Raw genomic sequence first — 21,571 nt, forward strand, 5'->3', positions numbered from 1 at the left:
CCATAACAACTTATTTATCCAAACTCAATGTCCAAGAAAAATCATGTGCCTTTGAAAAGGCTGACATTGAAATAAGCTGTCTTTATTTATTCTGTATCTGGGAATGATATTTGAGCAGTTGTAGACCAATGAACCAAAGGTAGTCACTGGGATTCCATTAAAGACAATAAAGGATTTCAATCAGCAGGAGAAAAGGAGCTCAGCCATATATCCCTGGAATTGGAATGTATTTCTAATAAGCATGCACCTTTTGATTTACTAGAAGCTGTATTCTGAGAAGTGTTGGATGATTTAGTCTGTTAAAGGGCATCATAGTTGTGTGGGGGGTGGGGAGCTCCAGGTCCTTTCTATTTATAGCATTCTTTGAGCCGGGGCAGGGAACAAGGTAACTGCTACATTCCAGGAACTCTCTCTCCCAACTATAGCTCAAGACTAGGACAAGGGAAGGCCTTGGAAAATTGTAGGGTTTGTCAAAGAGGAAATAAGATAAGACTCAGTTCCTTTGAGCTGGGGACTGGGGCTGCCATTTTCTACAATGGGAATTCCAGAATGGTGACCTGACAATAGTTGAAGGTTGGTTGATTGAGGATGTAGTGACCAACACTCACTTTTTGAAGCTCATAACAAGTTTGGTGGGCCTCTGAGCTCAGCTATTAAAACATTCTTATGATTAGGCAAGATGATGTCACCACAGCTCTGATATCTTATAATGTCAACATAATCACAGACCAAAAACAAAAAAATCATGAGAGCTGGGTGTGGTAGTGTTTACCTGTAATTCCAACACTCGGAAGGGTGGATTTGGATCCAGCCTCCTGGAGGCAGGAGGATTAAAAGTTCCAGGCCAGCCTCATCTACATAGAGAGGCTCTGTCTAAAAAATTAACAAATAAACATTATGAGAAAAGAATTTCATGCTTCCTAAACAGAAAAAAGCTCAACCACGTTTTTTTTTTTCCACATTTGAGGAAATGTCAGCTTCCACAATTCTTCCTCACTCGGCTAGCTCCATGTGAAGTTATACTGAAGGATAACCTTGGTAGCAAACCTGACTACCAATACCTGAATCTTTTCTCATGGAACTCAACTGAAATCATCATCTTGAGTCTTACATGGTGTGTGCATGGCACTTCCAACTTCACAATTGGTTAAAAAGGAATATACTTCCTTGCTCAGTGAAAACCTGAGATCCACCAGTTCTGGGTGATGAGCCCGGGCCTTTTCTTTCTCCTGTCACTGGGGTAGTCTCTAGACTCTGCTGATGGCTAAGCCTCCTTTATGAAGAAGGGGATACCAGAGTTAATAAGGTGATGTCTGGAAGGTTCTATGGACTCTTATTAGGCCACTGCTTTAATGAACCACAGAGTTTGCAAATAATATAGCATTTATTAAAACTTCCTCAGTAAGTCAGAAATTTTGTGATAATATGTAATTAGTTGAGCATTAAAAGCCAGAGTTCAGTCAATTAAACACATAATTTATTCTGCCACAGCAGGGAGAATTAACATACGCTGGGTCCCTGTATAGTGCCAGGTACTATCAGGTGTGTTGCCTTACTCCACAGAAAAAGGGTGGATGGCTTCAGGGTTAAGCACAAAATCACTGCTGTTAAACAGACTCTGGTTTGAAAACCAACTCTACTCCATGACTTCAGGAGACATACTTAACTTTTTAAGCCTCATTTTCTTTATAACAGTTTCGACCCTTTGTAGGACCTGGTACACACATAGAACTAAAACAAGGTAGTTATTCTTTTTATTAATTATAGTAAATCTGTGAGGTCAATATTCCTTCTGTTTTACACATAAAAACAGAAGCTCAGGAAACTTACAATATTTGACCAAGATCAGTTCACTATTAAGTGGAGCTGCGGGCTCTTAGCACCAGGTCTACAAGTTGCCTAGCATAACCACAGCCTCCCTTGTCTGATACAAAATTGGAAATCCTAAAATGACAAATGCAAATCATTTAGTAAGGTGAAATACAGAGGTGATATATAGTTAAGTAGGCCTCCCGTCCTTCCAAATCAGACAAGCTACTATAATAAGAGAAAGTCACCCCGGCCTGAGCCGATACAGTCAAAATGCAAAAGAGTTTTCTGGGTGACATTTGGGGATCCCTACATTTTATTTTCTCTTAAATTTGAATCACAATCTAAAAGAACACTCTGTGCTGATGGAATTGTACTTACCAGGACTATCCAAAGTAAGTTACGGTTTTCGCCAGCTTTCTGTGCCAGTGACCTAGAAACTATTTCAAAACTTATTTTGATCTAGTAGGAGCTGAAATTTCAGTGGAAGAGTATACACAACTCTGATGATACAGAGTCTTCAAATTTAGAAACTAATTTCTAAAGAAAGGGGATAATTTTATTAAGTCAGAGAACAACCTTCACATAGCCAATTATAGGAGAAGTAAGTAGCTCTGCAATGCCACACTTCTACATATTTGCAACTGATAGTAGGAAGATACAAGAGAATTAAACCAGCAATTATTCTTGAACCTTCACAAAAGAATTTGGCTTATGGACATACACACACAGCAGAGCTGATGCTGCAAATCATAAAATTTTAAACACATGTAAAGGGACACTGAGAAAAAGAGAAAAACAATGGAAATTTGCTGACATATCTACATGTAAAATAATACCTGCACACATGAATTTGTAATGATACCAGTAAATAACTCATATTTAAAAAAATCTTAGGAGACATACTACTGTGCAGCTCAAGTCAGAATTTCCCTAGGTCAGGGATTATTTTAAAATTGATCCTTGAACTAATTTAGACACAAAAGCAGCACAAAACAAAACCCAGGTTAACAACAACGAAATAAAGGGGAGGAAGGAAGGATGACTGACACCGATTCTTTTTTTTTTTTTTGTGGTGCTGGGGTTTGAATTCCAGGCCTTACGTTTGCTAGGCAGGTGCTCCACCACTTGAGCCACTCCACCAGCACCCATGTGTGATTTCTAGGTAGACACAGGAGTTGTATCCAGGGTGTGGGTTGTTCTTCTACCTCCGCTCATGTCTCATTGTCTTTTCAACGATGCTGGCAAAGATGCAGGAAGGGCGGTCAAAAGCACACAGTGAAGGACTCAACACCTGCAGGACCAGGTGGACCACCCTGGAGCACAAGACAATGAGCAGTATTTTTAAGCACCATCAAACAAAGCATTTTATAACCAAGGGCTTAAGTGTTTATACATGTTCCTGTAACCATTTATCTTGTAGCTTGAATCAGAAGTATGCAGCCCACAAGGAGTTGAAGAAATAGTTGCTCTTTTAATAAGAAAGGTATGTGAGTAGCCAACAGAAGATGTGTTCACATGGTACTTGCTGTGGAAATTCTGGAGCCATCTGCTTAGCATCCTCAAAGCATTTCTGTCCATGGTGGAAGATGCTTTATAGAGAAAATGATATGGATTTTTTTGAGAATTGAAAGTATTTCTTTGGGTTTTGGAGTTTTGAACTTGGGGTCTCCAAGCATTCTACCACTTGAGCCACAACTCCACTTCTTTTTTGCTTTAGTTATTTTTCAAGGTAGGATTTTCCATTTTTACCTAGGGCCACCTTCAGACTTTGATCCCCCTATCTATGGCCTCCCATGTAGCTGGCAGGACAACCACACCTGATTGCTAACTTTTTGCTTGGGCTGGCCTCGAACTGTGATTCTCCCAATCTCTGAATCCCAAGTAGCTGTGATTACAGGCATGAGCCACCCAGCAGAAAAGTATAAATATTTATGAGAAAATGTTTATCAAGAGATGATGATCGGTTTATGGTGATGATTATTGATAAACAAATGGAGACTATGTTACAAAAATCTACATCATTGGCTTACAAGGCTATCAGTGTGGCAAAAAAGTCCTTCAATAGTACACATAACACAATAGCAAGAAAGTCTCTTTTTATGTATATGACACCAGATACTTGTATTTTAAAGTAGTATTTAGAATAGAATATCGGGACAGGGGACAATAAGATGTAGTAAGGGTAGTATGGGACAGATAAGAGCAAGGGACTAAGTCTGGATTCAAGTAATGTTTCTGCTCCGTTCTTAACTGTGGGACCACAGGCATTCAGTCCCCCTCTCAGTCCTGACAGCCCTGCAACACCCCTTCTGTACCCCCCCATGCCTAGGGATAGAGGTCCCTCTCTCTCTAAAATTCTATGATTATAACAAGTTTGTTAATGCCCATTTTCCAAGCTTTACTGAAATGATTCATTAGAATGCTGGATTAGAACAATTTAGGACATTTGGTTTCCATGGTTTAGAATACCTGCTTATTCAGCTGAACTTAAATCCTTTTTTAGAACAAAGACACATAAATAAGAAAAAAGGACACTTGCAAGTATGCCAGAAACCATAATTGCATTCTGAATGGAAGGCAACAAAGTATTGTTTCCAACTGCAAAAAGTCAATACATTTTCTTCTCTCCTTCCCTCCCTCCTTCCGTTTTTCCCTCCCTCTCTCTCCTTTCTAGACAGGATCTTGCCCAGGCTAGCTTTGAACTTGCAATCCTCGTGCCTCAGCCTCCCAAGTCTAGGATTATAGGCATGTGCCCATACCCAGTTAGTCAATGCATGTTTTTCCTGGTTGATTCCAGAAAAAAAAAAAAAGGTAGTTTTATGGTATTCTTATTAATTCATACTAAAAATAATACCTAACTATCCATTTTCCATCATGATGTAAAAATAATTAAAGGGGGTTCCATGAAAACACCATAATGACCTGTATTATAATTGCTTCTGGGAGAACCCAAATTTGGCATTATGCTTTTCAAATCCAGTGTGATAGAGGAATTCTACCTGATTAGTCACACAATTTTCAGAGCACATAAGGTAAAAGCAAAGTGAGTGCAGTTGTTTGTGGTTTTAAGAAGCAAGTTCCTCCTTAGGGGTCTTCATAAATAGTTGTGCCAATAGCATTCTCAGTAACTTTCTTAGCATATACACACAGGCTGGGAGACAATTTTCACTTCTAGATGATGGCAATTAAACAGAGGCAGGATGGAGAGACCTCAGTCCCAGAATGCCTGAGTTCAAATCCCAGTGGTGCGTCTTACTAGCTGGGTGACCTTAGATATGCTATTTGAACTTGCCTCTGGCCCCTTGGTTTTCCTGTGATGTGAGGACAATAACAGCATGTATGAACACTGAGATAAGCGCTATAGATAGGGCTTATTACCACTTATTAATGAAGAGCTCAGTAAAAACAACTGGTGTGAGCACTGCCATAATGCCATCCAGTTCTCTGACTCTAACTGACCTGACTGCGGCCCAACATAGACCTTGGAAAAGTGTGGTCCAAAAGAACTTTTTGCAAAATGGAAATGTTCTATATCTGTGTCATCCAATACAACTGCCACTGTTGACTATTGACCACTAGAAATGTAGCTAGTGTGAATAAAAAAAATTGAACTTCTAATTAAAAAGCCACAGATGAGAAGTGGCACTGGGTAGCACAACTGTAGAAAATTCTGTCACTGTAATTTGATTGATTAATGCTAATCTATGCATCCTCCAGCAACATTTCTAAATATTGTTATCAGCTAAATTTTGGATATTAGGTAACAGGGAACTCTGAATTGAAGACCTTGACAATACTTTGAGTGTGACCAACCTCTGTTCCCAGGTGAAGAGACTTGGACTGTGGAGCAGTTTGTTGGGATGTGGAAAGTCCAAAGATAGTGGGTTGAACTTTGAGGGAAGCTGAGGAGTACCTAGGGCAAGGCCAAGTTCCTCCTAGAAAATTGTTTGGAGTCTGCAGCAGGGCACAAAGGAATGGTTTTCAGACTGAACAATTTTAAAGGGTGGTTTAACCAGATGCTGCCCTCACTACTCTCCCCACCCCCAACCCCTTCTATTAACTTTGGGGCGAAAGCTATCTCCTGATATACTCTCCAAGGTAACTACTCAGTAAAGATACACCAAGATGACGAAATAAAATGTAGCATGGGCCCCAACATAATTTCACATGAATCATGTAATATAAAAACAAGATAAAGGGAAAGTAATTCCTAATAAAATGTGTACTGCAATATGTGAATGCTCAGAAAGAAATGACCAGTCATCAACACCTGTAATAGAATTATGTGGTGACTTAATTATTATCAATAGCACTGCTGTCACAGAACTTTTTGAAACAGGTACAATTCTTGGTCAAGTTTTGACCAAAATAAAGTAGGAATCTTTCCTTAGTTATCTGGTGGTTATATTCTTGGAAAACTTATGATACACTGAAATTATACATAAAATTATCTTGTTTTAAAATGTAACATGGAGTTGGAGTTTAGTTTCAGACAACTGTAATAGGTTTTGTTTTCCTAACACATGAATGTCCAGCAAAACACTCAAAAATCATGTGGAGACAGAATAATTCTTTGTTGTGCCGAGTTGTCCCATGCGCTTTGGGACATAAAACATCTATGACCCCTGCCCACTAACTGCCAACTGTGGCCCCAACCATTTCTAAAATTATTTGTCCAAGCAATCATATGAATTCTACCAGCCTCACCAATGTCCAGTTCACCAATTCCAGCCTAAGTCAACCAGTACTCATCACTGGTTGGTTTGAGAATAGGGTAACTGATGTAATGTCAGCCAAGGCCACAGAGGAAGTTTTGCATGGGTGTCACAACAGTCTCCTAAAAACCACAGGAAAGATGGATTCTTCTTCTCTACATGGTTATAAATGGATATGACACCTGAAAATTCTCAGAAGCAGCTGGAGGATGCAGTCAACAGGAGGCAGAGCCCAGAGCACAGGGTAACTCCAGACCTGTCATCTAAAAGAGACAAAAACAAAAAAGACCTGTCATCCTTGGGGTATACCTTACTGCAGGGCTTTAACTGACATAAACTAATACATTTTCTATGGTTTAAGCTACTTCCAATTTGGACTTTGGTTCTTGAAGCTGAAAATACATAAATAATTTCATAAGACAGCATCCAAGTTAAAAACAAAACAAAAAAACCTACCTCAACCAAAATAACAACAGGTGACTATTGGCTCCTGGATTTCTGTACTGAGTGGTGAACTTGAGGCAGGAGATGCTGGTGGAAAACCAGTGTGTGCCTTAAAGAAGGAGCCTGCATTGTTCACCTGCCAAGTAGCTGGCACACCGTGGGACAAAGGCCAGCAGAGTTCACACATGCACCTTTCTGGGAACAACGTATGAAAGCAAAAATAAAAAAACTTGAAAATTTAATCTGGAAAAAAAAAATAATGACAGGTACATAAGTAATGCTATTGGTATTTGTGTGCATTAATTATGCATCCTGGATGGATAGGGCTAAAAAAATAGGTGAAGACTCTGTTTTCATGAAGCTTTTTATTACAGAGACAAGAAAAAAATACTCGTTCACAGAGAAACAGACCAAGAAATGCAAAATAAGTATAATCACACTGAGAATGTAAGCATTGGGAACTGACAGACAGGAATGGGGGCAGTCCATGGTCAGTTATAGGTTTTCTGAACACACAGGATTTGAGCTTGAATGTTAAATGTTGTACTGCTGGGAAATGTGTAAAAATGGTGCCGTATAGGAGGAAGGCAAGAATACAGGAACAGGAGTGGAAAATTTAGTAACGCCTGCTGAGATGGCAGCAGGAGAGGATCAAGATAAACACAGTACCATTGCCAGTTTCGTGACAAACAGTGGGGCAGGAGGGAAGCGCAAACTAATGGGATAGAGCCTCAATCTGGAACCTTTGCTCCCCGTGGCCTACCTGTGACAAGTTACTTATGCTTCCCAATAACCTTCCCCATGTCAGTTTTTTCATCTCATAAAATGGGGACAGGTTGTGCCCGGGGATGGGGGGTGTGGGGGTGTGGTAAGGATAACATGAGGCAGGTTGAGCAATTTGCCTAACTGGAAATTGCTTGATCATGGTAGTTATCATGGTACTACTTTTAAAACCACAAGCAATCCACCCAAATTCATTTCACAGCATTTATAAGGCAAACATATATGAAAGTCTGTATATCAATTATATCAAGTTTCAAAAAAAGCTTTGAGTTTTAAATAGCCAATTGTAATCCATAACAAAATCCTGAAATTAAGAGAAACACTACAAAAAGAGATTGTGATTAAGGATTTATAAATACATTTATTGGTGGTACTCCTTAATGATGAATGTGAGTAGTAAAATACAAAGAACCAGCACTAAAAGGAAACATTAATCATAAAAAAATGTGATACATTTACATGGATCAAGCAATCTACCATCTGTTTAGATTTACAAACAAGTGTAAAGCTGATTCTAAAGCTTTCATTCTGAATATATTTTGAACTTGAGTCCTGGTGTTCTCCATGCTAAAACTCACTGTTATTTATTTATTGCTGTAGTTATATCAAGCATGATTAATTTTGTATTTAACCTGAAAGCAAGACTCTGGAAGCTGATCCTGAAGCAATCAGTTAGGAATTTCAAAACAGTTCTTTAAGATAGGATAAAGCAGCAGGAAAGAAGAAAACCTCAATACCAGATTATAAATGTAAAGGAGAAAATACTCAAGAAGCAAAAAGAATCATAGAAGTGCCAATTCTAGTCTATAATTTCTAATTCTAGCAACAATTCAATTAGAATAGCTTAGATGCCTTTGTTCTAGAAAATAAAACCACTTGTTACAATTTTCAGACTTCACTCAATGAATAATTATTATCTCCACTTCTTATTTAATAACCTAAGAACATGATTTATATATTAGAGAGTCACTAACAAAAGAGGACTTCAAACACATCACTGAAAGTTGCAGTACAGTTTTGGGGCCAGATTTCAGCTTATATAATGATACCATTCATAAGGAGTTTATGACACCCAGTACAATACTGCTCAGGGCTTTTCACTTAGAAACACTCTATCCATTCCTGCCACTGGAGAATTAGTGATATGGATGGGACTGTTGTGAGAAGTCTAATAGCCTCATCAGGGCTATACATTAAAGGACTATGGTAAAACTGTGAGGACATAGCTAGCTTATAGGACTGAATTATTCAATGTAATAACAACACTTTAGAATCATGGTGACAGTTAAGAATCAGAATTATTAACTACTTAGTACAAAAAAAGTTTTCTGACTATTTTTGATAAATAGGGTACCTCTAAAATAAACTTGAGGGGAAACTGAAAAGTGCACTCTATAAGCTGATTTTTTCCACAGATATTAACAAGCAAAGCAGTTCACAACAAATCAAAATTACCATAAAACAATTAAATATAAGATCAAATCATCAGTTTTGAAGAAAACACGGCTCATTGTCAGAAGTTTTATTTGGCTTGTGCCTAGATTTGAAAATATTAAACCAAATGGAGTCTAGCAATACTAATTTACCATACGGGATTTGAAAAAGTGCTTCAAGTTTTAAGCTGAAAGGTTTTACTCTCTTCTTAGAGAAAGTAAATGAAAAGAGGAAACAAGTTCTTGCAAAAAAAAAAAAACTAAGAAAAATAAAAACAAAACTAAATCAATCATTTAAGAAAACTTTTTGGTTTTTGGATATACCAATTGGTTCAAATTGGGGTAACATCTGTATTGTAAGTTCTAGTCTCTTCTTTTAGCTTCCATTCTATTCACTAGTAGGCTTTGATCAAACAAGGGTATGGTTAGGTTTTTTTCAAAAGTCAGGTTGAGTCAGAGGTAGCATAAGGATACTTGACTACAGTGTGAAGTTCAAATGAACACACTGTTTTTCTAACAGGGTTATAGTAAGTAAAAATGCAAAAAGAAAAATGTACAGCCTTCACTGCCTTACACTGAGAAGAATTCTGAGAAACTGAGAACCAATACTGGGATCCAGGAAATATACATGGGCTTCATCTCAGTGAGCCTCTTAATGCACCAGTTCAGGCTGGTTTTCCACAAAGGGAAGCACCCCACTAACATAGTAGGCAATGCCCAGAGACAGCAAAGCAATGACAAAGATCAGAAGCAAAACCCTCCAGAATCCCAGATCCTCCACAAACTCCTGCCATGTTGTTCGAAAGCTGGAAAGGACTCCTTCACCTTGCTGTAGGTTGGGATTGAGGAGAGAATGACTTTCCATGGCACTGCAGAAGAAGGAAAGAAAAATAAAGGGCATGAAGGGATACACATCACCCATTTAAAAAACAAACAAGAGGAGCTGTATTACTTAGGAAAGGTCAACCTTATAATGCAACACTTACAAAAAGAAAACTAGCTTATATAGATGCTCTCACCCACTTAGATGCGGATTTGTATACCCACACATATCCAAACAATGTATCTTCAATTATAAAGTGATAAGCTATAATGATTATGTTTCTTGGTTTAGTACCAAGCAGAAAAATCCTAACTAAGAAGTACCAAGCAGAAGTGTTAAAATAGGTTAAATGAGTTTCTTCCATCAAATATTAAACCAAAATATACTTTAAATTTAGAACATTTAAAATGAAAATTCATAATTTGAGAATTCACATTAGTGAAAAGCAAAACGAGAAAATTCAAAATACTATTTTATGTGAATATGAAAGCTAAGGGAATCTTTATTAGTTTAATAATCTGACCAGTGAAGGAATTCCTTTAAGGGCAATCCTCAAAAACGAACGCTTACTCCTCAGTCTGATATACGTGGGACTGGTCTAGCCATGAGGAATTCTTTATTTATGTATTTATTTATGGTACTGGGGTTTTAACTCAGGGCCTCCACCTTGAGTCACTCTACCAGTCCATTTTTATAATGGATTTTTTTTTTTTTTAAGACAGGGCTGGCTTGGAACTGTGATCTTCCTGATCTCTGCCTCCTGAGTAGGAAGGATTACAGGCGTCAGCCACTGGTGCCTGGCACCATGAGGAATTCTTAATGGTTTTTCTCAATTGGCTTTAGCCTTACCTTGTATAATAACCAGAGTGAGTGTGTTTCTCTTCTGCATAAAGACTGAGTCTAGTTGAAAATAAGGTAGTAATAAGTACTATGAAAACACTGATTCTGGTTTCCAGAACAATATCAATGAGAACCTTAATCACCATAGAGAGAAAACGGATCACTGACTTTGGTTTTCAGAAGGATGCACTGTGATGGACTGAAAGCTTTAGGGATTGGCACTCATAGTTATGTCACAATATGCAGGCCCCAAAACAGGGTATCATTTAGATTAAAGCCACAAAGACCATAATAATATGTATCAGCTATCCATTTGGTTATAAAAGCCCATTACTACCCTTCCTAAACCCTTCTGTTCCTATTCTTCCAACCACCTAGGTACAGAACAGTGAAAACAGCATAAAACAAGGTTTAAAAAGTCCAGTTTACCATGAGCTACGAGAAAGCATGTGGAAAACTGTTCTTTAATCCTATAACTTAATTTGACATTGTTAACCAAAGGTCTTTCATTTAGCCTTTACCAGTATAAGAGGTCTTCTCTAGTCACAGGGCAACCTATTTCACATCCAAACTCTTTTCATATTAAAAAATGCTTATTCTTTGAATAAGAGCATGCACTTTCAGTGGAAGTCTACAACAACACAGAAGTTTAAGAAAACATAAGCAAGCTCCAGAATTAGATCAGAACTTTGTGAAGGCCTAAACAAGTAAAATTGCAAATGAAGGTCAGAACAGGTTTGGTTTCACCTGTATGAAAGTTACTGATTGTGTCTGAACTGATATGCTCTCATATTCATAGATGTTAATAAAATAAGAATTCAGAGTTCATGAAGCTCTACTTACCAGAATTTTTAATTTTTTTTTGGTGGTATTGGGGTTTGAACTTGGTCTTGCACCTGTTAGACAGGTACTCTACCCCTTGAGCTATGCCCACAGACCTAATCAGAATTTTTGATAGAGATTTTATCCAATGAAATGCTTTCTACTCTTTAGAAAATATCTGATTCAGTACAGTGTTGGGGATGGGTGTTTGTATATGTAATTCTTTTTACACATGTATCTTCACTGTCTTTGTCATCCCATGCCTACATAATACAAAGAACTAAATTAAACAAGATATGGGAGTGGGGAAATACTTCCATCAACTTGATTTATAGGTCCTTACATAGAAGTCATATGTAAGTTATGCTACAACTTGGGGATTCCTAAAGAAAACACTGTAGTTAATACATTTAAAACCTTATCTTCTGCTCTAGAAAAGGCTGTCATGCAGCTAAGCCACGAGGTCATCCAAGTGCTAGCCAATCCCTTTATATTTTTCCTTCTCTTTATTTTTGAGATAGGGTTCATATGCCATAAAATATGTTTAAACTATGAAAGTTAGTGGCTTTTTAGTGTATTCACAAAGTTGTAAACCATCTCCACTAACTAATTCCAAACTCTGAACCCATAGGTCATTCCTCACTGCCCCGTCCCCCAGGCTCCGGTAACCACTACTTTACTTTGTGTCTATGGATTTGCCTATTCTGGGCATTGTGAATAAATAGAATCATATAATATGCAGCCTTTTGTGCCTGGCTTCTTCCATGTAGCATGTTTTCAATATTTATCCAGGTTGTAGCATGTATCAGTATGTCATTCCTTTTAATGGTGGAATAATATTCCACTTGATGAAAAGATGGTGTTTTGTTTATTGTTTCATCAGTTGATAGACATCTGGGTGGCTTCTATATTTGGACTATTATGAACAAGGCTGCTATGAACATTTGTACACGTTTTTATATGGGCATATGGTTTCCGTTTTCTTTGGTACGCACCTAGAAGTGGAATTGCTGGGTCAAATGATAACTCCATGTGTAACTTTTTGAGGAACAGCCAGACTGTTTTCTGAAGTGGCGGCACCATTTTATGCTCCCTCTAGCAATGTACAAGGATCCCAATTTCTGCGTATCATCCATAACACTTGTTGCCTTCTATCTGTTCTCTTATTTTTCCATGCTGAGGATCATAAACCCCAGGCAAGTACCTTACCCCGAGCCACATTATCAGTCCTGCCTTTTTCACTACAACCAAGTGGCATTTCACTTGGTTGTGTTTGCATTTTCTCAATGACATTGTCTTTAAACTTAATTTCAGCCTCAACTATTGCACTTGTACCATGACACTAAGGGGCAGGAGCAAGTAAGAGAACAGCTGCTGTGTGCCCTTGTTGGCTCCATCTACATTCTACTGAAAACTCAACAGGAGACTCACACTTCACATCTCACTGAGTAATTGTGAGGCTGAACCCCACGGCAGTCTGCCAAATTACAGCTTCTGAAAACTAGGTCAGGCCTACTAACTTCACCTGGTGAGCCAGTGAGGCCAGGAGAAAAGATGTTTGCCACCTTTTCAGAGTTCTCTGAACTGTGTTCGCCACTGTTTCTAGATGAAAAGTGATGAGCTGTTTAGAGCTCAAATTTCATTAGTTCTAACTCATGTGAAAGTCACTTTCAATGACTGATTTGTCTATGTGTTAAATCTCATTTTACTTCCTCTCTTCTGTTTATTTCCCAGCATTCCACTTTCCTACTCTTGGAACTTCCTTTTTGATCTTTTATTATTGTCTAAGTTCTCAGTCTTATTTTCCCCCACTTTTTTCAAAATTTTTTTAGTGATCTGTACTTAAGATTCTTAAACTGTTCCTTTCTTCCCTAAGATTCAGCTCTTAACTACCTTTTCCCCCTTGAACAGTCAGTACAACAGGGCTAACTAAACACTGTGTGCATGTGGTCATGTAATACTTTCTTGTCAATAGTTTCTCCACTACAATCCGAAACTATAAGGACCTATTTAGCATTCAAGATAGTATCAAAACTCTGTACTTGAGAGGAAAGGAATATAAAGTTCAAAAATCACCACCAAAGATCCAGGTAATTAGTGATCTGCCCCTTTAAAAATTGCATCTCAAGTACCTTTCACTCTCAGCTGTCTGCATAGTCTCCAGTTTTGAGTGGGCTCCTCTGTTAAATCCTTTTACCTCCTGTTCTTCCAGAGATTCCAGCAATCGGATGACATCTTTATTCACTCCCCTGCGCTTTGCCAGAACCAAAGGAGTAGCACCTTGATGATTGCTAAAAAAAAGAAAGAAAAAAAAAGGCTCATAAAAATAAAGAGGTCATTATGGCAGTTATGTTATACTGGAAGTACTCAATTGTGTAGATCTCAATGAAGGCAGGATAGGACTAATTAGCTCAAAATTATAACCAGGAACAGGGCTGCAGAGTGGCTCAAGTGATAGAGTACCTGCCTAGCAAGTACGAGGTCCTGAGGTCAAACTCCAGTACCACCAAAAAAAAAAAAAAACCAAACAAACCAGGAACAGAGTGAAGGTCAAGCTGGCAGCTGACATGTGAATTACCCTATTTTTTTTTTTTTTTTGGGAAAAGGAAAAAGAGAATGCAGAGGTAAAAGAGTAGACAATTGACAATAAATAAAAGAAAATGAGAAAATCTTCTCAGAGATTAATTGGAACAGTCTAGATCTAGGCTCACTCTTACTTATTTAACACATTTTATGGGAAGTACATATATATATATCTGTGTGTGCATATTATATGGAGAAAGAGAGTGAGTTTAAGAATAAAAAAAAAAAAAAAAGCAGCTTTGGTTCACAGCTGTTTAGCACTAGTATCAAGAGAGAACCCAAATCACATGGAATCTTGCAGTCAGTTCTTGCCCCATTCTGTCCTGTATTAAGGGCATTACAGCAACAATAAACCAGTCTGTAACTATATTTTAAAATTCAAGATCCGTTTTAAAGGTGGCCTCACATCTTTTTCACTTTCTCAAACTGTTTAGTCTAAAAAAGGACTCTGGGATCCAGAGAGATTATGAAGCTAGTATGTCATGTAGCAGAATGCATACAAGCTTTTGAGTCAGTGCAACTAGGTTCAAATTCCAGCTTTGTCCCTTATAAGCTGTGTGACTTCTTTCTCAACCATCTCATGTATAAAATTAAGATAACTACTACAGCAAGAGCTGTTCATTGTGAGGATAAAATGAACTAACATAAGTAAACATGCTCCAGTTAGCAGATTTTCAACAAATGTTAGTTCTTTTCTTCTTTCTTCTGTCACACATTAAACTCTCCATTTCTTTCACAGAAAAAATAACACTGCCTCACCATAGATCTAGTCAGCCTCTTGTTTTGTGTTAACAAGACTTCACTATCTTCCGTGCTTTTCTGAAATTGTCATTACAATTGATCAGTGAGGAAACAAAATTATTGTTTGAAAGACTAATTGGAAGAAATGACTACACTTTAAAAATCACAAAGAACTTACCAAATATCAATTTTGAGCCCATTGGAAACTAAGAATTGGATAGTATCCATATGGCCACAGAGGTGAAGAGCTGTGTTTCCTTGATAATCTGTGGCTAGCAGATCAGCACCAAATTTATGTAACAGCTGACAGATGTCTACATTCCCTCGGGCTGCTGCGAGGTGAAGGCCTGTCCTGCCCCTGCTGTCACGGATATTTGGGTCAAAGCCACTTTCCAAAAGCCGCTTGGAATAGTTAAAGTCTCCATCAATACAGGCTTGTAGCAAGGGCACATTAGTCTGAGAAGAATCATTTACAAAAACATAGGACATTGTTCTGATGTGTTGGATGGAGTATGCCTGAAATAAAATATGAGGTGAGTGAGATTCAATGAAGTCAAACTAAACCAAGACAATGAAGTCAATCAGAAAAGTACTATTTCTTATCCTTCTTGGCCTTTCAACTATAATAAATTACCTTTTTAAGCAGAAACAATAATAACAAAGTTATCGGTTATCAATTACTTTTTTTTTTTTTTTTTTTTGGTATTACTGGGGTTTGAATTCAGGCTCTCAAGCTTGCTAGGCAGGTACTCTACCACTTGAGCAACGTCCCAGCCATCAACTAAATTTTATTTTCCATTAAAATATTTTCTTCACAACTATGGGATCAAAATTCCAATTAAAATACTATAATGGTCTATTTTGCTTCAAATCATATAAGAATATTAAAAGACAATTTTAAAGTTAAACAAGACATAATTGCTTAGATATAAGCTTATTACATTATCAGAAGACTTTAAAGAACTATATATATAAATGCTATTGCTGGTAGACTTTCTTATTTTAATACAAAGTAATTTTCTTCCATATATGCTTCTTCTTGTATTTGAGATAGTCTATACAGCAAACAAAATTATCTGCATGAAAAAAATAATCTAACTAAATTGGCATTCAATAAGGACCCCTAGAATGTAATATTTATTGCATAAATATAGGTTTTCATAAAATGAGAAAAGTTCAGGAAAGTTACAAACTGAATTTAATAACTGATATATGAAACCAATGCAGATTATCCTTCATTTTACAGTCTTAACACTATTCTACTATGTTCTATGATCATCTCAATGCATGATTCTGCAAAACTCCTACTGTCTTAAGACTGAGAAGAGAAAAGGTAGGTCTTCCTAGGAACACAGAGGCAAGACAAAAGCAGCAATCTCAGCTGTGTCTACTGTAATATTTTATCTTTCTGACTTACCCAACTCACCTGATTATATCTAGGTCTTTCACTTACAACTTCCCTACCACTGGTGGTAGGGGATTGTACTTAACCAATGTGCAAACAAGATCTCTCTTGCTCTTCTTGGTTCATAAAAAAAATACAGTAAAATTAAAATTAAAAAGGCCAAAGGAAACCTTACTGGGAAATTGAAAATAGAGAGGCAAAGACCAATGCATTTATAGGGACAGCACTTAGTCTAAGGTTACAAAAACCTAGTCAAAGATAGGCTCAGTATTTCTTTCTGGAACACAAATGGAAATGGGTGTTAAACCAATCTACTCTTGTGCCTAACCTTCAGGGTATTCAGGAAAGCATAACACATGGTGGCAGCATCTGGTAGGATTTGGGGCTCTTCCTCTTTTCAGTATAGTTTCAAAGAAGAGCTGTAGTCCTTCCAGCCTGGGCTGCCTTATACCAGAGCTCTGCTACTGCCATGGGTTCTCTGGGAGGAAGGGAAGGCATTAGTGTACACTGAGGACCTGTTCTGAGGCAGGCAGCAACTAAGGCATTTAATGAATTTTACCTAATCTTCTTAGCAAGTTCAGGGTAAAGTTTATTGTCCTTGAATTTCCATGAGTCACTGTAGGATTTTAAGTCAAGGAAATGGCATGATCTTGTTCAGAAACAGGCCCAGATGGGAATTCCGGAGGGGTTAGGTTGGAGATGGGAAGACCAGAGACAGGGAGATCAGTCGGCAGCAGTGCAGTAACGTAGGCAAGAACTGGTGATGGCAGCCTGACCTAAGGCAGGAGCAGAGAGGAGGTAATATCTTGGAGAGGGCACAGAACACAACACGACGGCTCAGTGGATATAGGGTAAGCAGGAGCTATTAAGTCCAATTCCAAGTAGGGGAAAAATGTGCTCATGGTCAAGAATTACAGAGGCCAAGATAAAATAAACTGCAGGTTATAAGCAAATAATGATTTTTTTAAATTTATTTTTGAGATAGAATGTCACTATGTATCCTAGGCTGGCTCAAACTCATAATCCTCCTGCCTCAGCCTCCTGAGTGCTAGGATCATAGGCATGAGCCACCATGCCTGACTCTAAATAATGATTTTTTCAAAATTAACTCTGTGAGAAGAATTTATTCAATAGAATAGTTAAGAATTCATTTTTGAGTTTAAGGGTAATTTCCTTATTCCCCCTTTCTTGTCTGTTCTTCAGGGGAGAAAAGTATAGTAAAATTTTTCAGTTTCTTTGTCCTCAAGAAACTGCTAAGTTCACCCCACATTTAAAGAGCCCAATGACAGACCACACTTCTCCTCTTGTTCACAGACCTGAATCTGCCCTAGCACAAGGCCATAGCTCGCCAAAGGTCTCACACGCTGTGAAGGAGTTCACAGCAGAAAATACTTACGTAAGTCGTATGATTAGATCTTTCCTTCAGTGGTCACTAAGTAGTTTATCTAATTCTCAACAAGGTTCAGCAAAAATATTCAGTAATGTGCCAGCAGGGATCTACAATAAAAAGAAAACCTGGTTACAACCAAAGTGTGGCATGAAAAAGAACATGTTGTTCTGTTACATACCGATAGGCCAGTGGAGCCTGTGGACTTTCTCCACAACACCTGGGGTGAGGCAGTGACTTAGAGGCTATTCAGGTAACTGATGAGTAATAAAGTAGCAAAAAGAACAGAAGGGCTTCATATGGAGTTGTCTGTTGCTCACAGACAAGAAAGCATGAACAGAAAGAGAAGAAAAAGAATCAAATTATGCACCAACAGTAGGGAACAAACTAGGCTCTGAAATTCACTCTCAAGTCATTATTTGGAATTCCAAATGCATATTTTTCACAATGTAAATAGAGGCTAGCTCCCAAATTGGTCCACAAAAGCATTTTCCTTCCTTCCTTCTTTCCTCCCTTCTTCCCTCCATTCCTTCTTCCCTGCCTTCCTCCCTCCCTTCCCCTCTCTCCCTCCCTCCCTTCCTTCCTTTCTTTATATTTATTTTTTTTCAGTGCTGGGGCTCAAACCCAGTGTTTTACAAATACTAAGCTAGTTTTCTACCACTGACCTATACCGCCAGTCTCCCACAAAAGCATTTTTAGAAATAAAATACCATTCATAATGGGCATAAAAGTAAAAACAGCCAAACAGGATATATTTAATAAAAATACTTCTAATCTGTCTTAAATGCTAGTACTTAAATCTCTTTCTCAGATTGCCCTTCTTTTTAGTGTGAAAGAGAATCTGGCCCAAATTTAGCTGCAGTTTTTTCCATTCTGCCCTGACTTTGTGCTTGAGCCATGTGTCACCTCATCCCATCCTCAGGCTTCTATCGGGACCCACTTGGGTTGCCATTCTGTGCACTGAAAGGCTTTGAGAGCACCTTGCATGCCTACACACTTCTTCTCTTGAGGGACCATGGAAGCAGGGTCATGGGCAGGTGGCATGAGCCACAGAAAAGCACTATTAATTCATCAAGTAAACATTTACTGTGTGGCTGAAACGTGCCATGTAAAGTAGTGAGATATAAAGTTCAAGTCCCTGGTCAGACTGAAACTCATGCTGATCTTTCACTGGTTATTCATGCTCACTGTTAAATAAATTTACATAGGTTTATGAAGCTCATTTACAATATGTACATCAGGTTGTCATATAAGAGCTATGAGTACTACGTTGGACCTGATAGCTGACATACATCAGCATAGATGCTGAAGTTACAAACTGGATGTGAGTCTTACTCCCACAACAGTATCAATAAAGATGAAGACATAATATGCAAAACATCTACCCTGAAACATTGCCTAGTTTTCTGCAATTCCATGATATCAACTTAGACAAACTTCTCATATCACTGAACCACCTAATTCAACTTTCTTAAACAAAGAGTCTGAATTCATCCAAAACTTAGTACTTTCCCCTCTCTCATCCTGACCACTGAAGCAAGTCTTCACAACAGGTGTCTCTCTAACATAGATTTGGCCTCCATTTTCAATATTAAAAATGGTACAAGGGGGTTATTCTGAAGGCAAGAGCATTCACACTATGAAAAGAACAAGTTGTCCTTTTCATTTAGAGGTAGAGCTAAGACCATATAGTTATACTCCAAACTAATTCTAATGTTCCCATAAATCCACAAGAAAAGTAATGCTTCTGTCATTTTCTTTTGATATACCAAAGCCTGATTTTAAAAAAACCCTACATTATTAAATTATAGATTTATTGATTCCATCTTGTACAAATACATCAAACTAAATTATTAGAAAACAACTAAAACAACCTCCACAACCTTGGTCAGATCTTAATCACTAGAAATACATTAATAACTTCCCCAAAAAGTCACAGAGTGAATAACTTCTGTCCAAGAGGTAAAGAGGACTATAGATTCTTAAACTTTTAATTTTGAGATAATTATATACATGTAAGAAATAATACAGAGAAGTCCTGAGTACCCTTTACCTAGTTTCCCCAATGACAACATCTTACATATCTATAGTATAACATCACAACCAGAATATTAACACTGACTATTGATAAAAAGAATGTTAGGCCTGAAGGTGCCTATGTTCACTATGCAAAAAAGGACATAAGGTGATCTTTGGAATCAGTTGTCCTGGTATTCAGTTATTTATGGAAGTCCTTGTAAGACCAAGCATTTGGAAGGGCACAGGTAGATGCCCTTTTATTAATCAAAAGGAGTGTTTAATAAGAGTCATTCCAAAGGTAGAGTTACAGCAACTAATAAGAGTGTGAACAGAGGACTAGTATCTTTCCAATTTCATTGAGGGTTGAGTTGGTTCCCCTGTGGATGGATGTGAAAGCTAAGTATAGGGGCTGGCAGAGTGGCTCAAGTGATAGAGCACTTGCCTAGCAAGTGTGAGGCCCTGAGTTCAAGCCCCAATGCCACTAAAAAAACTGAACAAACTGACATCTATTATAAGTATTTAAAAACATAATGAAAGCTAATTATTATGAAGGCTGCTTTTAGAGGTGGGGAAATAAGAGGGAGAGAAATGTGATATAGTCTGACTATCCTCAGTGGGGCTATGTTTAGGAGTTTATAACAGAGGGAGCTTCTTGCTGTTGGACTCTGTCAAACCTAGCTATTCCCCCCAGAACATGTGTGGAGCTGAAAGACCTGAGTGTAAACCCAGCTCGCTCCGGTCCTTACCAGCTGTGGATTTAAAGCTCTCAATCTGTAAGTTATTATCCTCCCCAGGCTAAGCACAGTACTCTGCTGACTCAAGAAAGCTTGCATACCACATCCATCCCTTGGTAACAGAGTAGCTTCCAGCAATGGAGTGATATCTAGTGGGGAGCAAAGACCTCCTGGAAAGAAAAAAAGAACTGATTCCTGGCAGAGGAAAAGCACCATGGCGACACATAAGCAGCACATGAACATCCATGGCTGAAGTAGCCAAGCCCCAGAAAGCGTACTTGGTTGTTCACCAGGGCCCTGGTTTCTAAGAGGCAGGGTCTATGAGAGACAGTTTTCATGGATTGGTTCAGAGGCAGACACATTGGCATTGTTAAAACAAAACTCTTGAGGGTCAAGTCTCAGAGGGCTGGGGCAGTATGACACTTAAGATTCCTCATTTTGTGCTCTGTGGCACTGCATGGAGGTCACAGGTACACCTGATGTCAACCAGCTCTTGCCTCTACCCAAACAGTAAATCAACAAGGAGGTTTGGCTGGAAGCTTGTGAGTCACTGGCTTGACAGAAAGTTCTATCCAATGTTTTTCTTTTATATTTTAAACTCTGCATCCATAACTTAGGTCAATCTACAAAACTTCTAGGATCGTATTCTTGTGGTTAAGAACTAATGGAAAGAAGATATTATATTTTAATATACACTATACTTATAACTTTAAATTGATCTTCTATATCCAATACCAACAACCACACATAATATATTGATTTATTTTTCATTTTGAAAGGTCACTGGGAAAGGCAACACTAAGTGCTACATTTTTGGTATAAATGGACAGATTATATCATGTCAGCAGAGCAATTTTAATCAGAGACCAAAGCATAAGATACTTTAGCAAAACATGAGGAGAAAATGGTATAGCTGGAGCTCTCTCAAGCATTGTTGGGTCTTACTGCCTCCATTTTCTAACATCAAAGAAAAGTATTAAAACTAAGAAAATAAGTGATATATGGTAAATGGAGCCATATGGGTTCTCTA

At 38.1% G+C, this 21,571-nt stretch overlaps 1 protein-coding gene across 7 annotated transcripts in view; it reads right to left on the minus strand.

Annotated features, from left to right (window-relative positions):
* Positions 1-918: 918 nt before the first annotated feature.
* The window catches only part of Ankrd46 (ankyrin repeat domain 46), a 36,933-nt gene continuing 16,280 nt past the window's right edge, over positions 919-21,571 (minus strand). For 2 of the 7 annotated variants that reach the window (XM_074068937.1, XM_074068938.1), the window contains 7 exons: positions 17,798-17,898; positions 16,961-17,177; positions 15,175-15,512; positions 13,805-13,963; positions 10,013-10,056; positions 6,984-7,166; positions 919-6,790 (listed from right to left, as the gene is read on the minus strand). In XM_074068937.1, coding sequence (XP_073925038.1) covers positions 6,985-7,166; positions 10,013-10,056; positions 13,805-13,963; positions 15,175-15,485 — 696 coding nt within the window. In that variant the 5' untranslated portion in view covers positions 15,486-15,512; positions 16,961-17,177; positions 17,798-17,898 and the 3' untranslated portion in view covers positions 919-6,790; position 6,984. Of the gene's footprint in view, positions 6,791-6,880; positions 7,167-7,321; positions 10,057-13,804; positions 13,964-15,174; positions 15,513-16,960; positions 17,178-17,797; positions 17,899-21,571 lie in introns of those variants that run through there. The other 5 variants (XM_074068934.1, XM_074068936.1, XM_074068939.1 and 2 more) reach the window with 4 other exon arrangements.

Source organism: Castor canadensis, chromosome 3 (assembly GCF_047511655.1).
Source record: "Castor canadensis chromosome 3, mCasCan1.hap1v2, whole genome shotgun sequence".
Taxonomy (NCBI): Eukaryota; Metazoa; Chordata; class Mammalia; order Rodentia; family Castoridae; genus Castor; species Castor canadensis.